Source organism: Prionailurus bengalensis, chromosome A2, assembly GCF_016509475.1.
Source record: "Prionailurus bengalensis isolate Pbe53 chromosome A2, Fcat_Pben_1.1_paternal_pri, whole genome shotgun sequence".
NCBI classification, from domain to species: Eukaryota; Metazoa; Chordata; class Mammalia; order Carnivora; family Felidae; genus Prionailurus; species Prionailurus bengalensis.
In genome coordinates, this window is record NC_057348.1 from 94,866,292 (window position 1) to 94,893,257 (window position 26,966).

Sequence of the window (26,966 nt, forward strand, 5' to 3'; positions counted from 1 at the left end):
AAACATTTGTAAACAGGTTGTCAGGAGCACCTGGGTGGCTCAGTTGGTTAAGTGTCCTACTTCAGCTCAGGTCATGATCTCGTGGTTTGTGAGTTCGAGCCCTGCGTTGGGCTCTGTGCTGGCAGCTTGGAGCCTGGGGCCTGCTTCGGATTCTGTGTGTCTCTCTCTCTGCCCCTCTCCTGCTCATGCTCTCTCTCTCTGTCTCAAAAGTAAATAAAACATTTAAAAAATTAAAAATAAACAGGTTTTCATTTTATCTTTCCTTTCGATAATTTTGGTATCAAAGATAACAAACTTAGAAGAACAATTAGAGCAGTTTAGAGAAGAACTGGAAAATAAGAATGAAGAAGTTCAGCAACTACATATGCAATTAGAAATACAGAAAAAGGAATCTACTACCCGCCTCCAAGAACTTGAACAAGAAAACAAATTATTTAAGGTAATTAAGAAAAACTTTGCTTACAAATAATTCATAATTTTTGTCTTAGTATCAAACATTTGCTGGATCCAGCTGCTAAATAATACTTAACAAAGGAATATTACCTGCAAATGGATTTGCATGCAACTTATTTTCCACCCAACGTAAACATTTGACTGCATCATGAGAGAAAAAATTCTTAGAACTGTTATCAAAATATTTTAAGAATTATTCACTTACAATTACTGTATGTTATCTGATTTTGTTTATTTGTACATTTTGGGTGCTTTATCTTTTGTAAGATTCAATTGAAACAATATTCAGAAAATGGCATATAGTGATCTGTCTAACTGGGATGGTTATTTTTGTTCCTAGGATGAAATGGAGAAACTGGGATTTGCCATGAAGGAATCTGATGCTATCTCTACTCAGGACCAACATGTGTTGCTTGGAAAATTGGCTCAAATAATGCAGGAAAAAGAAATAGAAATTGAGCAATTAAATGAGCAAATTACAAAACTTCAGCATCAACTTAAAATTACAACAGATAATAAGGTAAACAAATTTAAAATTACTACATGAAATTAAGCTACAATTGTAGGGGCAAATGGTTATTTTTCAGCTTCTCTTTGAATATAAACACTGAATAAACCTTAATTCTCTTTTACCCATTTACTTTATTAAGACACATTGGTTTCGGGTGTCTGGGGAGCTCAGTCAGTTAAGCATCCAACTTCAGCTCTTGTCTTGGTCTCAAGGCTTGTGAGTTTGAGCCCCACGTCAGGCTCTGGGCTGACAGCTCAGAGCCTGGAGCCTGCTTCAGATTCTGTGTCTCCGGCTCTCTCTGCCCCTCTGCTGCTTGCACATTTGCTCTCTTTGTCAAAAATAAAAACACATAAAAATTAAAAAAAAAAAAAAAGCGACTCCTTGGCTTCATAAGCTATGTGTATTTTTTTTATCCTCTCCTAATATTGTCAAAGATTTTTGGTGTTTTCCAGAGAGTCTCTGGTGACTCAGATTTCATCATATCATTCTAACCAAATCTAATAAAAATTCTTCTATTTGATATGAATTAAATCTTCTGGAGACCATTTTTATTTTAATACTTCATTCTTTTCAAGTAGAATGCATTGATGTTAACTATTTTACTCACAGGAAATCAGCTACTAAAGTGTAAATCACTTTATATTTAATAGAACTTTCTGAGCAAAGTTCAAAATAAGGTCATTGTTTGATCTGATGAGGACTCTTGGTCTATATTAAAGTTAATCTATTATGTCTGAGAAGTAAATTGTGTGAGATCAACACTTTCAGTTCCTGCCCTTAAAATAAAAAATAAAATTCCCAAAATATAAATAATGTATTTATTATGTCTGTTACCTGTTTTTCATTAACAGGTTATTGAAGAAAAAAATGAACTGATAAGGGATCTTGAAACCCAAATAGAATGTTTGATGAGTGACCAAGAACGTGTGAAGAAAAATAGAGAAGAAGAAATTGAGCAGCTCAATGAAGTGATTGAAAAACTTCAACAGGAATTGGCGTTAATTGAACAGAAGACATCAGTGGATGCTACTTCTTTTCCAGAAGAAGCAGACAGTTTAAAACATCAATTGGATATGGTAATAGCTGAAAAACTGGCTTTGGAACAGCAAGTAGAAACCACTAATGAAGAAATGGCCTTTACAAAAAATGTACTTGAAGAAACTAATTTAAAAATGAATCAGCTAACTCAAGAATTATGCAGCTTAAAGAGAGAACGTGAAAATATGGAAGAAATCCAAAGTGTACCAGAGAAAAGCATTAACATGGCCATAGATGATCTGAGCAAAACCAAACCTGAACTGGAAGTAGTCCTTTCTGAGAATGCTCTTAAACCCCTAGAAAATCAGACTTACTTCACATCTTTTGAAGAAAACAGCAAAGGTTCCATTAGCAGTTTGGAATCAAAGGTGCTACAACTTGAGGGCACTGTGAGTGCAAAGGACTTAGAACTCACCCAGTGTTATAAACAAATAAAGGACATGCAAGAGCAAGGCCAGTCCGAAACAGAGATGCTGAAAAGGAAGATTGTAAACCTACAGAATGTGCTTGAAGAAAAAGTTGCTGCTGCTCTTGTGAGTCAAGTCCAACTTGAAGCAGTTAAGGAATATGCAAAATTCTGTCAAGATAAACAACCAGTTTCATCAGAACTTGAAAGAACACATGCACAGAATTTAAATCAAGTTACAGATAATGAGATGGAGTCAAATGTATTAGCATTAACCTTGAGAATATCAGAATTAGAAAGCCAGGTGGTTGAAATGCAGACTAGTTTGATTTTAGAAAAAAAACAGGTAGAAATTGTAGAGAAAAATGCTTTGGAAAAAGAAAAGAGGCTACTAGAACTACAGAAGTTATTGGAGGAGGAGAAAAAACAGGGAGGTAAAGAAAGGAAAAGAAGCCCTGAAGGAAACTTTGAAGTTCTCAAGGTTAGTTTGTACTTAATTTTTTTCACTTAAATACCCTAAGAAATTCTCTTTTTTTTGTTCCATAAGCTTGATTGCTAATTTACTAAATTAAATATGGTGTTCTTTATATCTAGCAATTCATATATAAAGGGCTTTTATAAAAATACTACTTTTCTGTATACTCCCATTATCACTAAAATAATGGAAAAATCGATATTTTGTGGTCTTCATGTTATTTATTTCACTAGCATACTCATTAAGTAGAGCAGTCAGAAGAAGGTGAGAGATGTTTTAGAGATGATAAGTTTAGCAAATGTCCTTTGGAATTTGGGTTTTTTTCCTGTTCCATCTAATATGCGTGTTTTGTGATCATTTTAAGTAATGGAAAATGATAAAATATGTTAATATTCCACTGAATTAACATATCAGTAAGAAGTCATTAGCTTTTGCAGACTTTTATAGCTGGTAATAGATTCTTTCCTTTCTTAGGAATAATTTGTATTTCACCCTTGTAAGTCTGCTTATGTAACAATCTGAAATTGCATTTATTTCTTAGCATAGGACAGACATAGAAGGACTTTAATTTTCACAACCTCACTTTATATATTTATAATATTGAGTACTAAATATGCAGTCTTATATGAATACCAGGAGGTTAACTGATGTATCTAGATTCTATTAATATATAATTTGTTTTACAAAGGATGATAATTCTGGGGTGCCTAGGTGGTTCAGTCAGTTAAGCATCTGACTCTTGATTTTGGCTCAGGTCATGATCTCACAGTTCATGAGATCAAGCCCCGTGTCAGGCTCTGTGCTGACAGTGCAGAACCTGCTTGGGATTCTCTGTCTCACCCTGTTCCTTGCTTGCATGTGCACACTCTCTCAAAATAAACAAATACACATTAAAAAACAAAAACAAAGGATGATAACTCTTTCCATTTACTAGGCTTTTTTCTCTTCCCCAGAACTATAACTGATTGTAGTCATTTTAAAATAGTAATGTGACTTTCCATGTATATAAAACGTGTAAGAAGTATCTTAGTAAGACTTGGCATTTTTTGAGGAAAGTGATATAAATACGAAAGTTTTTGAATGGTAACAGTATTTCATTAATAATTTATAAATAGGGTACATACTAACATGAAGTACCTTTCATTCCTAGAAAATAACTTTTTTCTTACTGTCTCCAGAACATAAAATGATCGTTCTAAAAAAGTTTTCCTATTTGTTGAAAGAGCATGAATCATTTATTTCTACACCGTTTTATTGGATAGGCAGTCATTCCTGAAAAAGCTTCATTAGAATGTATAGGTACCTTGAAATTGGCTGTATTTTTTTTGTAAATAACATGTTTCTAAATGTTTTCCACTATCATTCAGACAACTACTGAGCTAATGCATACCAGTGAAGAAAGTGGATTTTTTGGTCAACTTGAGGCTCTTAGAGCTGAATCGTCAGCAACTAAAGAAGAACTTGCCAATTATAAAGAGAAAGCAGAAAAGCTTCAAGAAGAGCTTTTGGTAAAATAAGTAACATACTTTCTAATTCACTTACTTTTACATAATCTTAATTTCATTTCAAAGTATATTCTCTTCTATAAACCCAAACCAAATTTATAACTTAAAAGCTGGAAACAAATCTTTTATGGCTTTGGTTAAAAGTTATTACAAATTTCTTTACTACTATCTTCTTGCTTAATTTTCCTGGAATATTTTTTAGCAAGATGCTTTTAGTCTCTAGTCTCTTAATGAACAAGTAGATAGACAGATGTTAAAGAGAACTCTTATCCCATGAAAACCAAAAAGATGAAGCTGATAAAATAATTTCATTTCTAAGGTCATCTATGATTTTACATATAATGCAAATATATATATGGAATCTAGGAGTGTTTCTGAAAAACTTTTCCTATTATTCTAAGGAAAATGAATATCCTCTCTACCTTAAATTCTACATTTAATATTTTTAAATGAATGTTCTGTTCTGTTCATTATGTTTTAGATAAAAGTAACAAGTATGGCATCTCTCCAGAAAGATTTAAGCCAAGTCAGGAATCAGCTCATAGAAGCAGAAGAGAAATTATCCTACTTCTTAGAAAAAGAAGATAAAACTGAGTTACAGGAAAACAGAAAAGTCTGCATATTAGAGGCACTTCCTAATAAAGTGGGTAAAAGTTTGGCATCCCAGACAGAGGGGACTCTCAAGGTCAATAGCAGCAGTCAGACTCCACAAATTCTTGTCAGAAATGCAGGAATCCAAGTTGATTTACAGAGTGAATGTTCATCAGAAGAAGTCACTGAAATAATCAGTCAGTTTACTGAAAAAATTGAGCAGATGCAAGAATTACATGCTGCTGAAATTTTGGATATGGAATCCAGACATATTTCAGAAACTGAAACCTTAAAGAGGGAGCACTATGTTGCAGTTCAGTTACTGACAGAAGAATGTGGTACCTTGAAGGCAGTGATACAGTGTCTGAAATCGAAGGAGGTATTTGGTTTTCATAATACATGTTTTTTCAACATTCTGTGTGTGGTTCCCCCCCCCAAAAATTCTTTGTTTTTAAGAGAGAAAGAAATTTGGGGTAGCCTCTTCCTTGTGATAAGATTATAGATCTAAATCTTCTTTACCTCGTGTATTCCAATAATAATTTCCTACCAAGTTCCTCTGCAAATTTGGAATGTGATAATATCATTCGTTAATTCATGAATGTTTGCGATGGTAATATCCATTAAAATAATTGAAGACTGGGGCGCCTGGGTGGCGCAGTCGGTTGAGCGTCCGACTTCAGCCAGGTCACGATCCCACAGTCTGTGAGTTCAAGCCCCGCGTCGGGCTCTGGGCTGATGGCTCAGAGCCTGGAGCCTGTTTCCGATTCTGTGTCTCCCTCTCTCTCTGCCCCTCCCCCGTTCATGCTCTGTCTCTCTCTGTCCCAAAAATAAATAAACGTTGAAAAAAAAAAAATTTAAAAAAAAAAATTGAAGACTTTTATAAACCATGGATAGTTCCACTTAACTGTGAAAGATGTGACAGATTTAATTGAGTTTTTCACTTGTTTTTTGTTCTTTGACAGCATTACAAAAGAACAAAACTATTTATTGAGTTCCTATTTCTATTTTTATTAAGGCCAAAAATGTTATGTATTCTTTTGTTTTCTCTAATTAGGGATCCTCACTTCCCGAATTAACACATTCTGATGCTTACCAAACTAGAGAAATATGTTCCAGTGGTAAGTTACATAAATTTCTGACATTTTTGTAGTACTTATTTAAAAAATGTTTGTTTTGAGGCGCCTGGGTGGCTCAGTCAGTTTAGCGTACAACTTCAGCTCAGGTCATGATCTCACAGTTCATGAGTTCAAGCCCTGTGTCAGGCTCTATGCTGACAGCTCAGAGCCTGGAGCCTGCTTTGGATTCTGTATCTCCCTCTCACTCTGCCCTCCCATTCACACTCTGTCTCTCTCAAAAACAAACATTTAAAAAAGATTTTTTTTTAATAAATAATAATTGTTTCTTTTCAATAGTCAATTGTTGTTTATTTTAGATTCTGGATCAGACTGGGGTCAAGGAATTTATCTTACACAAAGTCAGGGATTTGACACAGCATCAGAAGACAGAGGAGATGAAGGCGAAAGTTCAACAGATTCATTTCCAAAAAAAATAAAGGTACTGAAAGACAGCTGTCTTTTAGTGAAACTTAGCCAGTCTGATTTCTGTGTTGAACATAGCAGTTTATTAGAACATAGTAAGTTTCTCTCTGAAGAGAGAATTGCATAGCTAGAAGGAATCTTGGGGATCTATATAGGTTTATTCCTATATTTTACAGATAATAAAGTATAATATATGTAATAATTATTTGCATAAAGAGATAAAGAGTTAAATTTTTTTTTTAATTCCTGTTACTTTTGAATGCCAAAATTATTAAAGCAATCTCAAGGACTAGAATTTATCTCCTACATAATTCTTTTGACCAAATTAGTGGCTGATCATTAAATCCAAGAAGAGTGCATTAGATAAATAGAAGGAACTTACAGATAAGAGCAACCCAAAAGACAGTGTCTTCTGGGATTGGCTTACTCCTCCATTAGAAGAAGGCAGTCAGTAATGGTAGCCTGGTATGTCCTTTCTGCAGTGACTCTTCTAAGTCAGGCTAACTTGATAAAGGTATCTTGCTTAAAATTTAGTTCTGTTTGTATGTCTGTTTTTGAACAAGTCGTCATAATTCTAGCCTTTGGGTTTTGATTTGTAGGGATTACTAAGAGCTGTCCATAATGAAGGCATGCAGGTGCTCTCCCTCACCGAGTCTCCCTACAGTGATGGAGAGGACCATTCTGTTCAGCAAGTTTCAGAATCTTGGCTAGAAGAAAGAAGAGCTTACCTCAGTACAGTTTCAGCTCTTAAGGACTTAATTACCAAAATACAAGTGCAAAGAGATGCCGAGGTACTCAATACTATGCATCTTAACAGTTTTATATGCCCTTTATTAATAGTAAGGCACTTTATAATTTAAATTATTGTCTTTTATGATGTATTTTCACGTGAATTACTATGTATTATTTAAATGCCACAAGCCATACTCTTGAAAGTAAATCTATATACTTTTTGGCCTCTAACATTTAATTTGGTTAGTAAATAAATATCATTTTTAGACTTTTTATAAGCCTACTTATTTGAAAATTAACTTTTGTTTTTTATTCTTTCTTAGGTTTACAATGGTTCCCAATCTCATGAGAGTTTCCCAGACTGGCGAGGTGAACTTCTGCTTGCTCTTCAGCAAGTTTTCTTAAAGGAGCGCGGTGTTTTACTAGCTGCATTTCAGACTGAGCTGACAGCTCTAGGTACCAGAGATGCAGTTGGATTATTGAACTGTTTGGAACAGAGAATACAAGAACAGGTATCAAAATAAAATGTTGAAACAAAGAGTGCTTTTTAATAGTAGTAAGAAAATGAGTTATTGATTACTTTTGGAGAAGGTCTCAAAGTTAAAATTTTAATAGGAGCCACTAAGACTATTCGGAGAAAAATTATTACCTTAAATGTTTTATCTCATTTTAGAAATAAGACTGAAAATTAATGAGCTGCTCATCCAACTTAGGGAGTTAGAAAACAGCAACAGAATAAGCCCAAAGAAAGTAGAAGTAAGATATGGTCAGTTCTCACTGTCTGCAGTAGTTAGATTCTGCAAAGTTGTTGAGCGTGCTGAGCCATTGCTACTAGGGGAATACTGCAGGCAGGTTCCTGTGAGCCCCTGGTTGTGACATTTGCCAAGACACCTTATTTATATGTATTGCTGATTCATTAACCTTGAATCCATGGCCCGTAGCACTATATAACTCCTGCCTACAAGCAGCTTATACCGCCTTCTTGTGCTTAGGAACACTAGATAGTCCTTCATCATTGTGCTTGGGGACCATTCTAAACAGCAAAATCACCATTAAAAAGCACAGAAATGCAAAAGAACACAGCACTGAATAGATGGCAGGAAGGACACTTGTTTGCAGTTTAAGAGATAAAAGAAAACATCAGAATGTCACCTAGTGCACCTTCAGCTCAGAACATGCACAGCTGGCAGATTAAATGTTTTGCCACCCTTTGCATGTTTAAAAATGATTGTTGAAGCAATGCTAGTATTAATTCTGGGTTACAGATAAGTTTTGGTGAATAGGCAGATTTGTGGATACATAATCCACAAATGAGGCTCAACTGTAATAAAGAAAAATGAAGTTAGTGAAATACATACACCGGTATAATAGAGAGGATAGAAACTTTAAAAGTTTGTTCTTTGAAAGGCTAATAAGATAGAAACTTTTTTTGGAGAATTGGTTAAGGAAAAAGGTAAAAGCACACTTTAATAAAAAGCATACTTTTATAAAAGGTAAAAGCACACTTCTATAAAATGTGATCATAACTAAAAATAACAGAGATATAAAATAATAGAATATTATGGATAATTTTACATCAATTCAAAACTGTGGGACAAATACATTTTCTAGAAAAATAATCACTTCCCAGAATTCATTCAGGATGAAAAGAAAACCTGAAAATACCTATAGCTAGTAATAAATAAATAAATAGATAGATAGATAGATAGTTAAAAAAAACTCTTAAAATACTTAGTGCCCAGGTCTTAAATTTTTAACTACATTCTCCATTAAAAGGAACTAGGACTTCTTGGAGAAATGTCTGATTCCAGGGCTGGAGCAGGGAAAGTACAAGATGAACCTAGAATATCTTGTTTTACTGACAAGGAGTTGCTCGAAGAATGAAGGAGAGATGTCAAAAGATCACAGAAGCCAGCTTGAAGGAGTTCCCAATGTCCACATTCAGGACAATTAGAACATCAAACTAAGTAATGATAGCAACAGATTATAAACCAAAGATTAAAATAAGAATGCATGAATTCATACTGGTATACATAAATGAATAAAAATTCTTTCTTGTAGAATGCCAACTAGTATGTAGAAGAAATGATGAAGTTAATAAAGTACCTTTTATTAAAAAGTAAGAACTCAAGTAATAATCGGCAATGGGTCCTAAAGCTAGTGTGAAAGTGTTTGATTAGAAAAGTATGTCTACATGGTCTCAGAGTAAATCCCAGGAAATCTTTTTTAATTATAAAAAGAAAAGTAATAACTGTATAGTGGCGAGACCTTGCAGATACCACCTTAACCAAGTGATCAGAATTAATATCATCAGTAACAGAACAAACCAGACATCATGTGCTTCTTGATACAAAGTACACTACCTCACTTTTGTGCTGAACTAAAATCTACTCATAGAGATATATTAGACCAAAACAAATTGAGGCCACAATACATCTATTAGAATGGCCAAAATAAAAATTAGCAAAAGTACCAAGTGCTGGTGAGGATGCAGAGAAATTGCATCCCTCATACATTGCTAGTAGGAACATAAAATGGGAGAGTCAACTGTGGAAAATGATTTAGCAGTTTCTTATAAAGTTAGATATACAATTACTATATGACCTAGAAGTCACACTTGTGGTATTTATCAGATGGTAATGAAAACGAATGTCTCTGTAAAAATCTATACAGGAATATTTCTAACAGATTTATTTGTATACCCCCAAACTGGACACAGCCCAATGTCCTTTGACAGGTAAATGGATGAACAAATTACAGCACATCCATATAATGAAATACTACTTAGCAATTAAAAAAGACCAAACTAAGGATACCCTAAACCTCCTATATGTTACATAATACTTGGATTGACAAAATTATAGTGATAGTGAAGAGATCAGTGGTTATCAGGGGTTAGGGTTGGGGAGAGGATACACCTAGATATATACAGGGAGAGTGATAGAGCAAATGTGGTTTACATTTAGAGAATTTGGAAGAAGGCTATATGGGGATTCCTGTACAATATTTGGAGTTTTTCTGTAGGTCTGAAATTATATCAAAATATGAAATAAAAATAAAAATCTACCCAGAAGAATTATACCCAGCTCAAAAAAAAAAAAAAAATCTTTTTTTTTTTTTTTTTTTACAGGTTTTATAGGTGAAGTCTAGCATACATTCAAGTAATAGCTAATTCCAGTCTTAATCATATGCTTCCCATTGTTGGATGACTGGGGCAATGCCCTGTCTTTTTGTTAAGAAGCAAATGTAACCCTATTGGGAAAATCAGACAAAGAATAATACAAGAAAGAAAACTTACAGGTCTGTTTATCCATGAACGTAGATGCAGAAATCCTAAACAAAATATTAAGCCAAATCCACCATTGTATATTTTTTAGAGACACAGTCACCTTATACTTATCCAGGAATGCAAAGGTAGCATACCATTAAAAATAACTCATGTGACTCATTAACAGTTAAAGAGAAAATAAAACTAGTGATCATTTCAAGAGATACAGCAAGTTAAATAAATAAAATGAAGAATTTTATACTTTAAAACAAATAACAAGCTAAAAACAAAAAGAAATTTCTTGAACTACATAGGGTCTATTTAATAAACACCTACAACCACCATTATACCTATAGTTAAATGTTAAATGTTTAAAATACAGTTGAATGTATTTAACTATAGTTAAAAATACAGTTAACTTCATGGGTGCCTGGGTGGTTCAGTTGGTTAAGCATCCAACTTCGGCTCAGGTCATGATCTCACAGTTTGTGGGTTCAAGCCCTGCATCGGGCTCTGTGCTGACAGCTCAGAGCCTGGAACCTGCTTTGGATTCGGTGTCTCCCTCTCTCTCTCTTCCTCACCCGTTAGTGCTCCCTCTCTCTCAAAAATAAATAAACATTAAAAAATTTTTCTTTAAATACTGTTAACTTCAGTAGCTTGTTCAACCTTGTCCTAAAGATTTAGCTAACAAAGCAAAGCAATAAAAATAAGAATTAGGGATGAAAAGACCTATCATCCATACGAATGGATGTTTTCTATGTTCATCCATATAGAAAACAAAAAAGGACCTATACACATGGTATTTTAGAATTGATAAGAAAGTTTGGTAATGTTGCTGGATATAAGATCAAGATGGAAAAATCTGATTTCTTGGGGCACCTAGGTGGCCCAGTTAGTTAAGCGTCTAACTCTTGATTTTGGCTCAGGTCATGATCTCACTGTTCGTGAGATTGAGCCCCACATTGGGCTCTACGCTGACAGTGCTGATCCTGCTTGGGATTCTCTCTCTCCCACTTTTTCTGCCCCTCCCCTGTTCATGCGGTCTCTCTAAATATTTTTTTAAATATTTTAATAAGTTTTATTTTTAATCTGATTTCTTAACAACAAAATGTAACTTTAAAAATAATTGTTTCTATAGCCTTGTAAACAAATTTCTAAAAATATACAAACTACCAAAATTTACTCAGAAAAAAATAGAAAATCTGAATAGACCCATTACAAAGAGTTAAATTAGTAATTTTTAAATTTCTCACAAAGAAAAGCCTGTGATGGATCAGATGGCTTCACTGGTGAATTCTACCAAGCATTTTAAGAATTAATACCAAAAAACAAAAACAAAAAAACAAAACAAAACAAAAAAAAAGAATTAATACCAATCCTTCCCAACCCATTCTGTGAGGCCAGTATTTCTCTGATTCTTAAACCAGGCAAAGGCATCATAAGAAAAGGAAACTAAAGACCAGATATCCAATGAGAATAAACCACCACTGGAAAAATGAACGAATGATACAAATATGTGCAAACAAAAAAGTAATAAGTATATGAAAAGAAGTTCAAATAAAATGTACTGTATTATTCATACTATGAAATACTATTTAACGTTGAGAATGATTGTGAAATAGAGCTATATGTGTTATTCCGGATAGTTCAACATGAAAATCTCTTAATTTCATTAAGTGAAAATACCATATGATGTTATTTAGATAGTAGTACTGTAGAACAGTACTGTATACTATTTAGGGTGTGTGTATATAACATAATATGCAGAGTGCATGAAAATAAGACTAGACTTCAAATTTGATGATTTCTCAAGCAGGTGGTACAGAGGAGGTGTTTGGGGAGTTATACATAGAGGGGCTTCAGCTATATAAGTGCTATTTCTTAGGCTGTGTACATGGGCGTTTATTATATTTGTGTTTTGTTGTATGTTTAAAGAATTTCAAAATAAATGTAAAGATTAATAATTAAAAAGTAAATCCTAATGAGTAGGAAGTGAAAATTAGCATCTTACCAGAATTTTAGCATGTGTGTTTCATTTTTTTCCAGAGTTCCTGGTTGTTAATTTTATTCTTCTTACAACTCTCTTCACTTGCTTTTTTATTTTGCATTATTACAGAATGTTGAATATCAAGCAGCTATGGAATGCCTCCAGAAAGCAGATAGAAGGAGTTTGTTATCTGAAATTCAAGCACTGCATGCTCAACTGAATGGTCTGAAAATGACTCTGAAAAGAGAACAAGAAAGCGATCAACCAAGCCAAGGTATGCTGTTTGTCCAGCTCACGTGGTAACAACAAATAGGTGGAAATATTTCACTTTGTTTCCCCTCTTTGTATTCATTTAAAACACATTTCCTTTCAGTCACATTTTCTTCTCATTCTCATATAATGGAAATAATTTACATTAATTACTCTGGGAATTAAAGGTTTGTCCAGTTGGTTTTTAAACAGATATATTTAAAATGGGGACGCCTGGGTGGTTCTGTCAGTTAAGCATCCGACTTCAGCTCAGGTCATGATCTCACAGTTCCTGAGCTTGAGCCCCGCATCTACTCTGTCAGCTCAGTGCCTGCTTTGGATCCTCTGTCCCCTCTCTCCCTGCCCCTCCCCTATTTGCTCTTATGTTCTCTCTCTCAAAAATAAACATTTAAAAAATAAAATAAACAGGCATTGCTTTCATCAGGTTGTTTAGCCCATTAAGTTCATTATCTTTTCTTAGTTCTGAAGCTCTTTGTGAGGTTAACCACCTGAAAGGAAAATAAATTCACAATGAAAGTAATTATTTCTTTTTAAATCCTTTTCTTGTTGTAAACTTAATATACATATAGAAAAGTGCAAAATGCAAAAATATATAACAAATCTTTAAGTGAATGAATTGTGGAAACTTCACCTTTGTTAAGTACCTCTGAAGCTCCTTCCCAAACACACACACCTCTGTAGTAACCTAGACGTAACCATTATCCTGATTTTTCCTTAGTTTTACTACCTATTTGTATATTCCTAAGCCATGTAAGTTTAAGGTTTTCCTGCTTTTGAACTTTATTATTCTATATGTATTTGTGCCTTACTTCCTTTACCTCTCTCTAATATTTTTCTGAACATCTGCATTCATCTCCAATTCATTTATTTTTGTTACTGTATAGAATTCTCACAATGTATATATCCATTCTGTTGTTGAACATTTGGATTGTTTCTATTTTTTTTAGATATTACAACCAGTGCTGTTCTGCACATTGTTGGTAATACTATGTTTCTGATATATACATACATAAGTTTTCTTGGTATATATACCCCAGGGGTGGAATTGCTGAGTGATAGAATACATAATTTCACATTTATTTGGTAACGCCTAAGTATTTTCCAAAGTAGTCCTATATATTTATAGTTCTGAAACCTTAACCATTATTAGCACTATGAGGACAGTATTCATATGTGTTTCTATAAATTGCCAACTTTGGGACTGTAATCTTTTCATGTTTGCTTTGTGGCAATCTCCTAAGTTAAAAATCAGTTCTCTCAACAAAGTATTTATAAACCAGATACAAGTTGAGAGGTCGTAATGTAAGTATTAATAATTTTGCATTTAGAACTCTTGGAGTATAATATGCAGCAGAAGCAGTCCCAAATGCTAGAGATGCAAGTGGAGCTCAGCAGCATGAAGGACAGAGCAACAGACCTGCAGGAACAGCTGAGTTCTGAGAAGATGGTGGTTGCCGAACTGAAGAGTGAACTTGCACAAACTAAGTTGGAACTAGAAACAACGCTCAAGGCACAACATAAGCACCTAAAGGAGTTAGAGGCTTTCAGGTGTGTCAAACTTCCTTATTAATAAACCTGTATCGGTGAAGGAATTGGAGTAATTTTGTCAGAGACATTGTGCAGATCTTATAAAAGCATAACATACATAATGTGTAAATAACATGAAATTTTGTTATTTGTAGGAAAAACTACAGTGGGAAGGGAAAATCTCCAAATTTTTCTAAATGATAAATTCATGGTTAGGTTTTGGCATATTCGCTGCTGTGGGTTCCGTCTCTTTGAGACTTGTTGTATGAGATATACATTACCACCAAGTAATTTGAAATGGTGTTTATTATCTCAATAGAATTTGTGGTTCATTTAGCCAAAATATGCAAAATGTTTTAAAATATAATGCTTGTGAAAAGGATAAATTGTTGGTGTAAATACTGAGATGTTGTGCTTGCCAAGGACACATTACAAGGACATTTTTTGTTTTGAACATTGGTGATTCTCGTGTTCAGTAAAAGACAAAGGAAAATTTTTATTGTTATTTTGTAAAAATGTTTACAGTGGTAAATAATAGTTCATAGCTACATTACTAGAAACAGTTAATGTGAAATAAACCACACTCAAAAATCTTTATTATGTGGCTTTTATTTTCCTATTAGTTGGTTTATAATATGCCTCTGCTCATCAGTGGAAGCTCTCTCTCTTTTTCTCAATACAAACTTGGTTGAAGTAATTTTATGAAAGTTCATTTGTCTGATTTAGGTTGGAAGTTAAAGATAAAACAGATGAAGTACATTTGCTTAATGACACATTAGCAAGTGAACAGAAAAAATCCAGAGAGCTCCAGTGGGCTTTGGAGAAAGAGAAAGCCAAACTAGGACGCAACGAAGAGCGGGATAAAGAAGAACTTGAGGTATTGTTATCTTTGTCTTTAAATGTCTGTGGAAAATCCAAAACAACAGGGGAGAGAGAGTCTGGAGACTGTCTCATTAAACTGTCAACCTTAGACTCTTCATGAGGCACGGTAAGTTTTTTGCTATATGTGGAATACTATTACAATGTTACTTGTATTAAACTGTACCATCAGGAAATGCTAATGGTGTGGTACATTTTTGTTTTGCTATGTCCAAGGGTGCATTACAGACACTTCTGCTACAGGATGTCTTTTTGGAAATTTGAGTTAGCGCATATGCAATTGATAAATAGGGCAACCATTCGGGTTAATGCAGAATAATTTTGGTTCCTGTTTTGTCTAGGGAAGGGGAACAGTGACACTTCTCTGGAAGCAGAACCCCTCACTGCCATATTGTTTAAAAATTTAAAATGAGTCCCTTCACACTGATCTCTCTTCCAGCCCTTCACAGCTGGCAGCTCAGAGAAGGTCATGTTGCTACACACAGTGCCCACTTATGGTAGCCCCACTGGCTCAGAGATCTTCCATCCACGCGTAGTACTCACCAGCTGTATGCTTAAAAACTGTGTAGCTGGCATTTCTGCTCTATTCTGTTTGCTTTTGTTGGGGTTTTTTTGATTGTCCATCTTGGTGGCCTCCACGCATAGTGAGGTCTCCACCTGGCAAGGACATGATATCCCCTTGGGTACAGATTACTATTTAAAAATTTTTTTTTCTTGTTTGTTTGTTTAGAGAGGATTGCGTGAGTGAGCACAAGCAGGGGGTGGGAGGCAGAGAGAGAGGGAGAGAGGGAATCCCAAGCAAGCTCTGCACTGTCATCGCAGAGCCTGACCTGGGGCTCAATCCCACAAAACATAAGATCATGACCTGAGTTGAAATCAAGACTCAGACGCCCAACCGACTGAACCACCCAGGTGCCCCTACTGTGTTTTTATCCTTACAAATTTGTGTAAGTTTTGAGTAGTTAGTCTATAACCCTGCTTTCCCCACAAACCACATTATTTTTAGTATGTGACATTGGACAACATGAGGTTTTTCAGGAACTCGCGTCATGTTATATTGAAAATATTTGTATTTTTAAAGGTCGTTATTTCTAGAAGAAATGTACTCTACTTCGTATTCCTTAACTAGATAATGATTAATGTTTGGAGGAAAAAGTATTATTTAGCTTATCTTTTGTTTATGTTCTTTGATGAAAATCATTTGGCTCTCCCAAATAATTATGCTCTAACCACTGAAAATTTGAGTTAATAAACTGGGTAATCAGTTCTGTTCCCAAATACTACCAACTTAGTACTAATAAAGGCACAATGGTATACTTATAAAGGATTTTTTAAAAAATATTAACATTCTTTATTCAACTTTGTTCTACAAGGATTTGAAATTTTCACTTGAGGGTCAGAAACAAAGGAATATTCAGCTAAATCTACTGTTGGAACAACAGAAACAACTACTAAACGAATCACAGGAGAAAATAGAATCACAAAGAGTGCTACATGATGCCCAGTTATCAGAAGAACGAGGTCGAAACTTAGAGCTGCAAGTACTTCTTGAATCCGAGAAGGTTCGAATACGGGAAATGAGCAACACCCTGGACAGGGAGCGGGAATTGCATGCTCAGCTGCAGAGCGGGGGCGATGGTGGGCAGCCTGGGCCCTCGCTGCCCTCTGAGGACCTCCTTAGAGAGCTACAGAAACAGCTGGAGGAGAAACACAGTCGCATTGTAGAATTGTTAAATGAGACTGAGAAATATAAACTGGATTCTCTGCAAACAAGACAGCAAATGGAAAAGGATAGGCAGGTTCACAGGAAGACGTTGCAGACAGAACAAGAGGCCAACACTGAGGGGCAGAAGAAGATGCATGAGCTCCAGTCCAAAGTGGAAGATCTTCAGCGCCAGCTGGAAGAGAAAAGGCAACAAGTTTATAAGTTAGACCTTGAAGGAAAGCGACTGCAGGGCATTATGCAGGAATTCCAGAAGCAAGAACTAGAACGAGAAGAGAAACGAGAAAGTAGAAGAATTCTCTATCAGAATCTCAATGAGGTAAGTTGATGATGCTCTTTTTTTTTTTTTTTTAATTTTTTTTCAATGTTTATTTATTTTTGCGACAGAGAGAGACAGAGCATGAACAGGGGAGGGGCAGAGAGAGAGGGAGACACAGAATCGGAAACAGGCTCCAGGCTCTGAGCCATCAGCCCAGAGCCTGACGTGGGGCTCGAACTCACGGACTGCGAGATCGTGACCTGGCTGAAGTCGGACGCTTAACCGACTGCGCCACCCAGGCGCCCCTGATGATGCTCTTTTAAAAGAACACTACAGCCCTTTGAACATGTAATTTTGATACTCGACTAATTTATTCATTCATTCATTTACTTTTAAATGTTTATTTTTGAGAGAGAGAGCGAGAGCAGGGGAGAGCAGGGGAGGGCCGGGGAGAGAGGGGGAAAGAGGATGAACCAGGCTTTGCGCCGAGAGTGGAGAGCCCAGTGTCAGGCTCGAACTGGCAAACCATGAGATCATAACCTGAGCCAAAGCTGGACACTCAACCAACTCAGCCACTCAGGTGTCTCGATATTGTACTGAATTATTTAAATAGTTATGAACAAATCATATCTAAAGGAAATCCATAGAAGTTTATTTGGAGTATGAACCACAATTGTGTTCCTTTAAGAAAGAATATGATTCGTTGTTCATTTATAATTACTCCTTTTTCTTTTTCTGTCGAAAATTGCTAGCCAACCACATGGAGTTTAACCAGTGATCGAACTAGAAATTGGGTTCTTCAACAGAAAATAGAAGGAGAGACAAAGGAATCAGGCTATCCTAAACTGATTGAGATGAATGAAGGAGGAGCTGGCTGTAATCATGAATTAGAAATGATCAGACAAAAGCTTCAACGTGTGGCTTCAAAGCTGCATCATCTGGCCCAGAAAGCCTCCAATAGGTTAGATTTTTTTTTTCTCCTGACTTCTGGAAATGACATTCTTAGACAAACTGGATAGAATCTGTCCCTCACTAAAAGCTAGCCAAGGGTGGGGAATTGAAATTTTTTTTAAGTTTATTTTTGAGAGAGAAAGAGCATGAGTGTGGGAGGGGCAGAGAGACAGGGAGAGAGATCCCAAGCAGGCTCTGCACTGTTAGTGTAGTGCCCAACATGGGGCTCAGACCCATGAACTGTGAGATCATGACCTGAGCCAAAATCAAGAGTCAGTGCTTAACAGATTTTTTTTTTATTTATTTTATTTTATTTATTTATTTTGAGGGAGCAGCGAGGGGCAGAGAGAGAGGGAGAGTTGCAAGCAGGCTCCACGATGTCAGCATAGAACCCAATGTGGGGCTCAAACCTACAAACTGTGAGATCACGACCTGAACCTAAATCAAGAGTCAGACACTCAAGTGAAGTGATACACTTCAACAAAACTCATATACCTGAAAACAAATATCTTAACACTGTAGAAAGAGAATACTTAATGTAAGGGAGAAGTGGTAGATGAAGCATAGCATCACCTCATCTATAATGTTTGTGCTCAGTACCACTAATTGAGAAAGGTATGTTTCAACTTTTTCTCTCTTAAAGACTACAGTTTGAAACAGCAGATGATGAAGATTTCATCTGGGTTCAGGAAAATATTGATGGAATTATTTTACAACTACAGAAGTTAACTGGCCAGCCAGGGCAAGAGGTAAGACTTTAAAAAACTCTTTATAAAAGGTATCAAGAACAAAGATTTAATGGAGCTATATGAACCATTTAAAGCTGGCACCATATTTTGTAAAGAGTTTTAATTTTATCTTTTTGTTTATTTTAAATATTTAAAATAGTTTATTTAAAATATTTATTTATTTTAAATATTAATAATAATATTTGCCTTTCCCAAATAGAAGATACTGAAAGTTTGAAGGGAAATTAACTTTCGTTATCATTATTGAATAATTATGGTGACATTTTATTGTAGTATAACCAAGTTTCTTAAAAGAATAGTCTCATTTCTAGCTCTCCACTCATAACCACCCACAGAATGGTATCAGTGTCTTCAGAGTTGACTAATCTGAATCTTTTCATTCCCTGTCTTTGACTTCTTTGTAGCATTTGACACTTTTGACCTCTCCCATCTTAAAAACTCTTGTGTGTGTCAGTATTCTCTCATTTCTTCCATTTCTTTTCATCAGTCACCTTCATGAATTCTTTCTCTGTATCTTCATCCGTTTTTTTTTTTTTTCTCTCTAATTGTGAAAGCTCATTCATTCCCACAGCCTGAGTTCTCAGTAGACTTATTTACTGAACAAATACTTATGTCAGGCACTTGTTATATGCCAGGTACCATCCTGGGTTCTGGGCTTCATCAAACAAATCTTATAAAATCTCGCCCTTAGGAACCTTATCTTCTTTTGTAGTCTATACCTTTATCCTGTGGTCCAGGTTTATATTTTCCATTAGGTACTGGAACTCTTTCCATGGGGAAATGTACCCCATAGTGATCCCTTAGGAACCTTAAAAGCACATTCCAAATTGAGCAACATCTTTCTTCTTCCTGTCCCAAACCCTCATTTCTGGTCCTGATATCACCCAGTTTAGAAAGCTGAAGGTCACCATGGACCACCTTCCTTCACTCTCACTTGTGTATCTAAGCAGTGACTAAGTCCTGTGCTTTTACCACCTAAATACCTATTCCATGTGTCCTTAGTCATTACCTTTTTCAGGCTTTCAGCATTTCTCACCTGAACTGTTGTGATGACTTCGTCATGTGTCTGCCTGACACCAGGATCTGTCTTCCTTAATTTACTGTACTTTGCATGCTGCTACCAAAGGAATTTTTGTAACACGTAAATTTTGTGTCACACTCTTGTCTCAAAACCGTTTATGACTCTCCATTGACTACGTTTAGGTATATTATCCATAAGTAAAGGCAGCCTTTACTCTAGCCTTACCACGCAAATTGTAGCTCCCGAAAAGCAAGACAGTCTCACACAAAACCTTTGTGCCTTTACACATACTATTCCTTCTTCTTAATATGCCCTTCCCTATCTTCTCTTCTATTAAATTCTTCCTTGTTATATAAGACTCAACTCAAACACCACTTCTTCATGACATCTGTTGTTCTCAGTGCCTCTTCATATTTTTATGTGCATTGTGTATAAATATTTATGCTTACACAACCTTAATATCATTTTATTTTTCTAGCCTAGCTTAGTGTCCCCAGGTACTTCTTGTGGCTCATTGACTGAAAGACTACTGAGGCAAAATGCTGAGCTAACAGGACATATCAGCCAACTGACAGAAGAAAAGAATGATTTAAGAAACACAGTTATGAAGCTAGAAGAACAGATCAGATGGTATCGACAGACAGGAGCTGGCAGAGATTATGTACGTCTGTTTTTAGCATGCCACATTAGAAGTGTTGCAAAGTTACAGTTTCTACTTTCTAGTTTCAATTTTTATCCCTAGCAGGGTACGAATATTAAGTATCTGATTCTTAGTAAGATCATTGAAAAATATTATAGGGTTGACAATAATGATAATAGATATTATTTATTGGGAGCCCTCTCTGTGCCACATCCTGGGTTATATATGTTCAGAATCTCTCATCCACATTCAGGCTTACACATGTGAAAACTGAAGTCTGTAGTCAAACCAGGAACTGCTTCTCTCCAAAGCCACATACTTTGCTACCTATGGGCCAGCAGTGGACACACGTAAAGAAATGTTCAAATGTGAATTCTGACTGTTCTCATCAAGTATTTATTGGTTATTATGTGTGTAACTCAAGTGAAAGATGCCATTAAATTATATATTACAGTCTAATAAACTACTCTGGCCATTTACTGAAATTTTTTCCATTTAAAAACTACAAAATAAATTGCTAGCATCTGTAATATAAAAATAAGAATATAATATAAAGATAGGAAAGACTTGTGCGACAGCTGTGTAGTCAAATACATAATCATACATCCACAAAGCTTCTGTAGGGACCCACTTCTCTATGTACGTGCCTGGTTATTTTTTTCCCCACTTCTCCAGTGTACTGTTTCAGGCCCAGGCTCTACATTTGAACCCAGATGGCCCCATTTATTAAGTCTCTAGACTTTTTTATTTAAAACAATTTTTTAATGTTTATTTATTTTGAGAGCGAGGAAGAACAAGAGCGCAAGCAGGGGAGGGGCAGAGGGAGCAAGAGCGAAAGAATCCCAAGTAGGGTCCGTGATGCTAGTGTAGAGTCCAACACAGGACTCGAACTCACAAACTGTGAGATCATGACCTGAGCCTACATCAAAAGTGGGATCCTTACCCAACTAAGCCACTGAGGCGGCCCTCTAGACTTTTTTATTTTAAAACTCTGCAAAATCTAAACACTTTCTTTGGGGCTAGGCTTTCACGGGGATTTTTAGTTTTAAAATTAATCTACTAAGCAAAGGATATTAGTGTATATTCTTTCATGTCAGTTGAGATTGGCTTTGAACCCTCCATATCTGAGATTGGAAAGCTGATATCTCCTAGGGTTACCTTCAATGTGTTTAATTTAGGTTTTTCTTCAGAGACTTATTCCTAAAAATCATGAAAGTGTACTCTGGTTTCTGTAGTCTTCTAGGTTTTCATTGAGTGGTAGTGCCAACATTGAAGCAATCATTGCTTCTGAAAAAGAAGTCTGGAACAGAGAAAAGTTGACTCTGCAAAAATCCTTGAAAAGAGCAGAAGCCGAAGTGTACAAACTGAAGGCTGAACTAAGAAATGAAGCTTTACTTCAGAATCTGAGCTCTGATTCTGAGCATGCCACTATAAAGGTAAGAGACGTCTTGCATCTAAACATACACCAGAGCTGGTCCTCTGCTTTTGCCTTGTTTAATCTTTCACTAATCTTAACCGAACAGAATGAAGAAATTAGGTGGCATTCAGGCTGTCCTTAGGTCTCACTATTCAGTCTGTGTCATGAATGCAGGTCCCTTGCTGGTCACAAAAACTTTGTGATGAGGCATGTCTCAATGGCAGCACCCTGAGCTCATGGTCCACTTCCCACCATGTCATCTCTAACAGACCAACAGAAAGTTCTCTTTTCCACTGCCAACAGAAGCTCTGCTTCCTTCAGTGTCAGAGCGTCATTCTCTGTGAGATCATAAGCCCTCTGAACAACCTCTGCCATGGCTATGATGAGTATTGTAGGAAAACTACTTGTAAAATGTTAATATAAAATCTGAAAGAAAAATGTTTGGAATATTTGTTTTAACTATGGAATGAACATAAACTTATGCCTCTTAAAGGACAGAGAACATTAGCATTTGAAAATTAAATATTTTAGCAACTATACTAGTAAAAGTAGCTACACAAGTAGACAAAAAAAAAACTGAGATGATAAGGGAATGACCAAAACATTTGCAGTAAGTATGAATGGGGGCTAAAATCCAAAAACATAGATGTAAGGTTTGTGTTCACATTCCACTGACTAAAAAGAGTCAGAAGTGTGAAATTTAAGGTTGATTATCCTTACTTTCAACTTTGCTGATAAAGGAGAAAACAGTAGTAGGGTATCTGCCATTCTACTTTTTTTTTTTTTTAATAAAATCTAGGTTATCTTTTTCTAGAGAACAATTTGAATGGCTTCTTAATAATGTCTTTGTGTTCTTCCCTTTTTTAAACATAGAGAATTTACGGTAAATATCTGAGGGCAGAAAGTTTTCGGAAAGCTCTCATTTATCAGAAGAAATACCTGCTGCTGTTACTGGGTGGGTTCCAGGAGTGTGAAGATGCCACACTGGCTCTGCTCGCCCGGATGGGCGGGCAGCCAGCCTTCACAGACCTAGAGGTGATCACCCACCGTCCAAAGGGATTCACCAGGTTTCGGTCAGCTGTCAGAGTGTCCATGGCAATTTCAAGGTAAATGTTTGACAGAAGATGCATTTTAATAGACACTAAAAGGATTTAGATTTTTAATCTACTCTTCTCTCTGCCTGTTGTGCTCTGTATTCATACAGTATGAGACATTTGCCATACTTCTTTCTTTCATCCTTTTAGCAGGGATACTTTATGTTGTACTGTGGAGACCCTATGAAGAGGACTCCCAGGTGCAGGCAGCTGGTAACTCAGAGCTGGCACATCCAGTCTGGATTGTTTTGTTCTGTTATGTTTGGTTTTTAACCCTGAATAAGCCCATGAAGCAGCTCAGACGTATAAATAAAAGGGACCATAAGATGGAAAATATGTTTTTGAAAACTTACTTAGGCTACCTGCATTCATTGTCTTCCTTGCTAAAATAATGCCCTCTTGGGTCTTAGCTACACAGAGCCCTGGCCTAACTCTGCATTCAAACCCAAGATTAGCCTTTAGGGCATTGGACTGTGCTAGTGCTTTTGTCATGCCTTTTCTAGGAGTTCTAAGCCGGCAACACTGGCACTCATTCTGTTTGTAGTTGAAATGGTGCCAGGACTCAAACTCCCTTGAGGACCTGGCTTCCTGCAGTCCTGTCACCCAGGTGCGATATACCCCGACACCTCGGTTTTTCCATGCTTCCCCTCCCTTTTATATACGTAGTAACCAGGCAGTCTCAAAAGCACTTCAGTTTTTAAAGTTCTTCCTGTCATGTCACATCTGATATGTCTTCAAAGGGTTTTGTCCTTTTTCCTTTACCTTTCTTTGAAAAATGTGACAGAATTTTTTTAACTGAAAGCTGTCTGAGATCACCTGGTCCAGAATACCATCTCATAGGCAAGGAAACTGAGGCACAGCAAGTTTGCGAAGCCAGTAGTGATAGAGCTAGGATAATCAGCCAGGGCTCCCAGTTCTTATCCATGTTGGCTCTGCAAAAGGAACTCACGTTTTATCTTGTTAATGGTCTGAGGCCCTCCTTGCCTGTTCTTCTCCACATTGTTGTCAGGTGATTCCAGTTTCTCCTTCCTCATCTTTCATTCCTTTCATCATCTTGTACACCTTGTACAGGCTTAAGTGCTAGGAGATGCACTGATAAAGAAAAAATGCATAATCCTTGTCTGAATCCCTTAAGGCAGCTTACTTCCTAGGGAGGAAGACCAGTGTGCTCATAACTTGGAAGACACTAAATGACAGGTCACGAGAGTTTAGGTATTAATTTTACTGGAACGTTTGGGAAGGCTCTATGAAAGCCAGTTGCCATTGAAGGACGTCATCCTAACTCCTTTTTCTTGTCCTCTTACATGTTGATTGTATTTTCACCCTCCTAAAACTGGGCTTCAAAACTGATTGGAATTAAGAAATCAAAATTGGTGTTCCAGAAAGTTCCTTGGGCCAGGGGTGGGGCAGGCAGCAGCTCGCTACCACTGGTTGGCAGCAGTGCCACCACCACCACCCCTTCCTTTTAATGCCTCGTTGTTTTTCATCCCTGATCACATGGCCTCACTGCTTCTCCAGCTTTCCCAGCTCAGTGGCCCCGCTAGTGTAAAGGTCTTTTATTTTCTTTCCATCTCATTTGCTTTGTAGTCTCTCTAGTCTTTTCTCCTTTCATTATTTCTTGCCCTTTGTCCATCTACTTTTCTCTTTTCTGCTTTTGCTTTTTGTCTCTTTGAGTCCTTTATACCTCTATAAAGTCAGAACAGAAGAGACCTCTGATGCCTCTTGGAAAGTCTGTTCTAGTTAATTTTGCCCCAGACGAGGGGACATTTGCATGATTTTAGATTAGGCAGTCATGTGATTGTGTTGAAATTTTTCTGTGTTCACATTCAAATGTATGACTTGAATTTTGTGGGAAATGTATATTTATACTCTTTCTGTTATAGATGTGCTGTGAAACTTTTTCTTGGCATCTTTTTTAGAATGAAATTTTTGGTTCGACGTTGGCAACGAGTCACAAGTTCTGGTTCCATCAATATTAACAGGGATGGCTTTGGACTGAATCCAGGTGAAGTCAGAATAGGATTTCTTTTCTTATGTTTAGGATTCGTTTAAAATTACTGTACATGTAATATCTTCCAAAAAATGTGTTCTGGAACTTATGTTGTCCAAAGACCCCTTATAAGCAACAGAGCTGGGGACCTTGCTGATTTTTAGAGTTAAAAAGAGCTCATTTTTATGGAACACTAGCCCTGCTTTTTCCCAATCCTGTATATTTTGCCAATCCTGTGAGGTAAGTACAGTTACTGTTATTCTCACTTTACACAAGAAAAACTGAGGCATATAAAGCATTTATTGTTGGCCCCAGAGCCAGCGCTGAACATTGGCAGTCTGGCTAGAGCCCACTCTCCTTACAGTTGCATTAAGGCTCTGATTCAAGAAGGATTGCTGTTATTCAGCCATATAGAAGTTACAGTTTGAAATTTTCACAGTACTCAGGTTTTGAGTTTACAAATAGGTTGTATGTAATGGTAACAGTTAAAATTCCTTCTCTCTCCACCTAAAAGTGGAAACAAACATTAGGACTTCAACATTTTAGGCATAAGGATGAGCTTAGAAACTGGGGAGGACACAGAGTTTCAGACACAGAGCGTAACTGTATTCATACAGGTACATATTGGTATTAAACCACCTTTACACATTCTGCCAGTAGCTGAGCAGCAGAGAAAAATATTTGGTACCCTAAGCAAAGTGGTCTGAAATATGCATCCTTGTACATAAACAGCTGAAATTTGCACTATAATGAGCTTTCTGTTGTAAGTTAGCAAATCTTGATTTCACGTTTTTTCTAATAAATCAGTAGAATGGTGTGATGTAGTATTTTTTATCCACATCATCTTTTTCTCTAAACCACTCACACTCAGATACCCCTCATCTCACTTCTAGGTATTACTAAGAAGTCTTTTAAAAAGAAAATACTCCAGTTAAAAATAGTTTATTTTCTTTGACATATAGTTCCAGATTATCAGAAATACTTGAAGGAAAATAAAGCAATAGTTCGTTCTACTGTTTCTTCTCTTCTTTGGGAAGAATAACTAAAAATGACTATAAATAGGTAATGTTGTATAGTACGGTATAATAGTCTTTTGAGTCCTTACCTATTTTGTAGAAATTTTCCAAGGGCTTGATTTTTTTCCCCCCCTTAAAGTATGTAACATTTTGGATTACTTTAGGTGCTGAAAAGTCTGACCCATTTTATCATTCTCCTGGGGGGCTGGAGCTATATGGAGAACCGAGACACACAGCATATCGCTCAAGATCAGAGCTGGACTATCCTAGGTCTCCTTTACATTTTCAAAATAGGTAAGTGTGTGACAAAGCTGCCAAGATTCGTTACATATACTAACACTTAACAGAGAAAGGAGGACACTGTTAGGGCTTTGACTCCTTTGCTTTGAAATAGCTGGTGTGTCTCAGTTGTATATGATTTACATAAGCTAAGGTCCAGAATCAAAAACATTTTTTTAATATAACTTATTGTCAGATTGGCTTACATACAACATCCAGTGCTCATCCCAAGTGCCATCCTCAATACCCATCACCCACAAAAAGAGTTTTTGGTTTTTTTGTTTTGTTTTTTTTGTGTTTTTTTTTTACATTTATTTATTTGTGAGAGAGAGAGACAGCATGAGCAGGGGAGGGGCAGAGAGAGAGGGAGAGACAGAATCAGAAGCAGGGTCCAGGCTCCAAGCTGTCAGCACAGAACCCGATGTGGGGCTCGAACCCACAAACCGTGAGATCGTGACCTGAGTCGAAGTCGGACGCTTAACCGACTGAGCCACCCAGGCGCCCCCAGTTTTTGAATTTATGCCTGGTTTCCAAGGGTATTGGAAACTGAACTAATCAAGTGTTATTTAGTATATGCTGTGGTTAGACATTGGGAAAAGTATTAACTAAATCGACAGTCTCTGCAGATCGTGAAAAAAACTCTAAAG

The 26,966-nt window shown here is 36.3% G+C and overlaps 1 protein-coding gene across 7 annotated transcripts in view; it reads left to right on the forward strand.

Moving 5' to 3' along the window:
* AKAP9 (A-kinase anchoring protein 9) overlaps window positions 1–26,966 on the forward strand; it is a 154,474-nt gene that overhangs the window by 121,621 nt on the left and 5,887 nt on the right. For all 7 annotated transcript variants that reach the window (XM_043588818.1, XM_043588819.1, XM_043588821.1 and 4 more), the window contains 20 exons: window positions 287–439; window positions 794–973; window positions 1,816–2,889; window positions 4,251–4,391; window positions 4,870–5,358; window positions 6,034–6,097; window positions 6,412–6,533; window positions 7,117–7,308; window positions 7,573–7,761; window positions 12,634–12,778; window positions 14,103–14,322; window positions 15,028–15,178; window positions 16,554–17,222; window positions 17,915–18,123; window positions 18,757–18,862; window positions 20,362–20,544; window positions 21,759–21,959; window positions 22,814–23,046; window positions 24,954–25,039; window positions 26,205–26,334. In XM_043588818.1, the coding sequence (XP_043444753.1) occupies window positions 287–439; window positions 794–973; window positions 1,816–2,889; window positions 4,251–4,391; window positions 4,870–5,358; window positions 6,034–6,097; window positions 6,412–6,533; window positions 7,117–7,308; window positions 7,573–7,761; window positions 12,634–12,778; window positions 14,103–14,322; window positions 15,028–15,178; window positions 16,554–17,222; window positions 17,915–18,123; window positions 18,757–18,862; window positions 20,362–20,544; window positions 21,759–21,959; window positions 22,814–23,046; window positions 24,954–25,039; window positions 26,205–26,334 (4,937 nt within the window). The remainder of the gene's footprint in view (window positions 1–286; window positions 440–793; window positions 974–1,815; window positions 2,890–4,250; window positions 4,392–4,869; window positions 5,359–6,033; window positions 6,098–6,411; window positions 6,534–7,116; window positions 7,309–7,572; window positions 7,762–12,633; window positions 12,779–14,102; window positions 14,323–15,027; window positions 15,179–16,553; window positions 17,223–17,914; window positions 18,124–18,756; window positions 18,863–20,361; window positions 20,545–21,758; window positions 21,960–22,813; window positions 23,047–24,953; window positions 25,040–26,204; window positions 26,335–26,966) is intronic.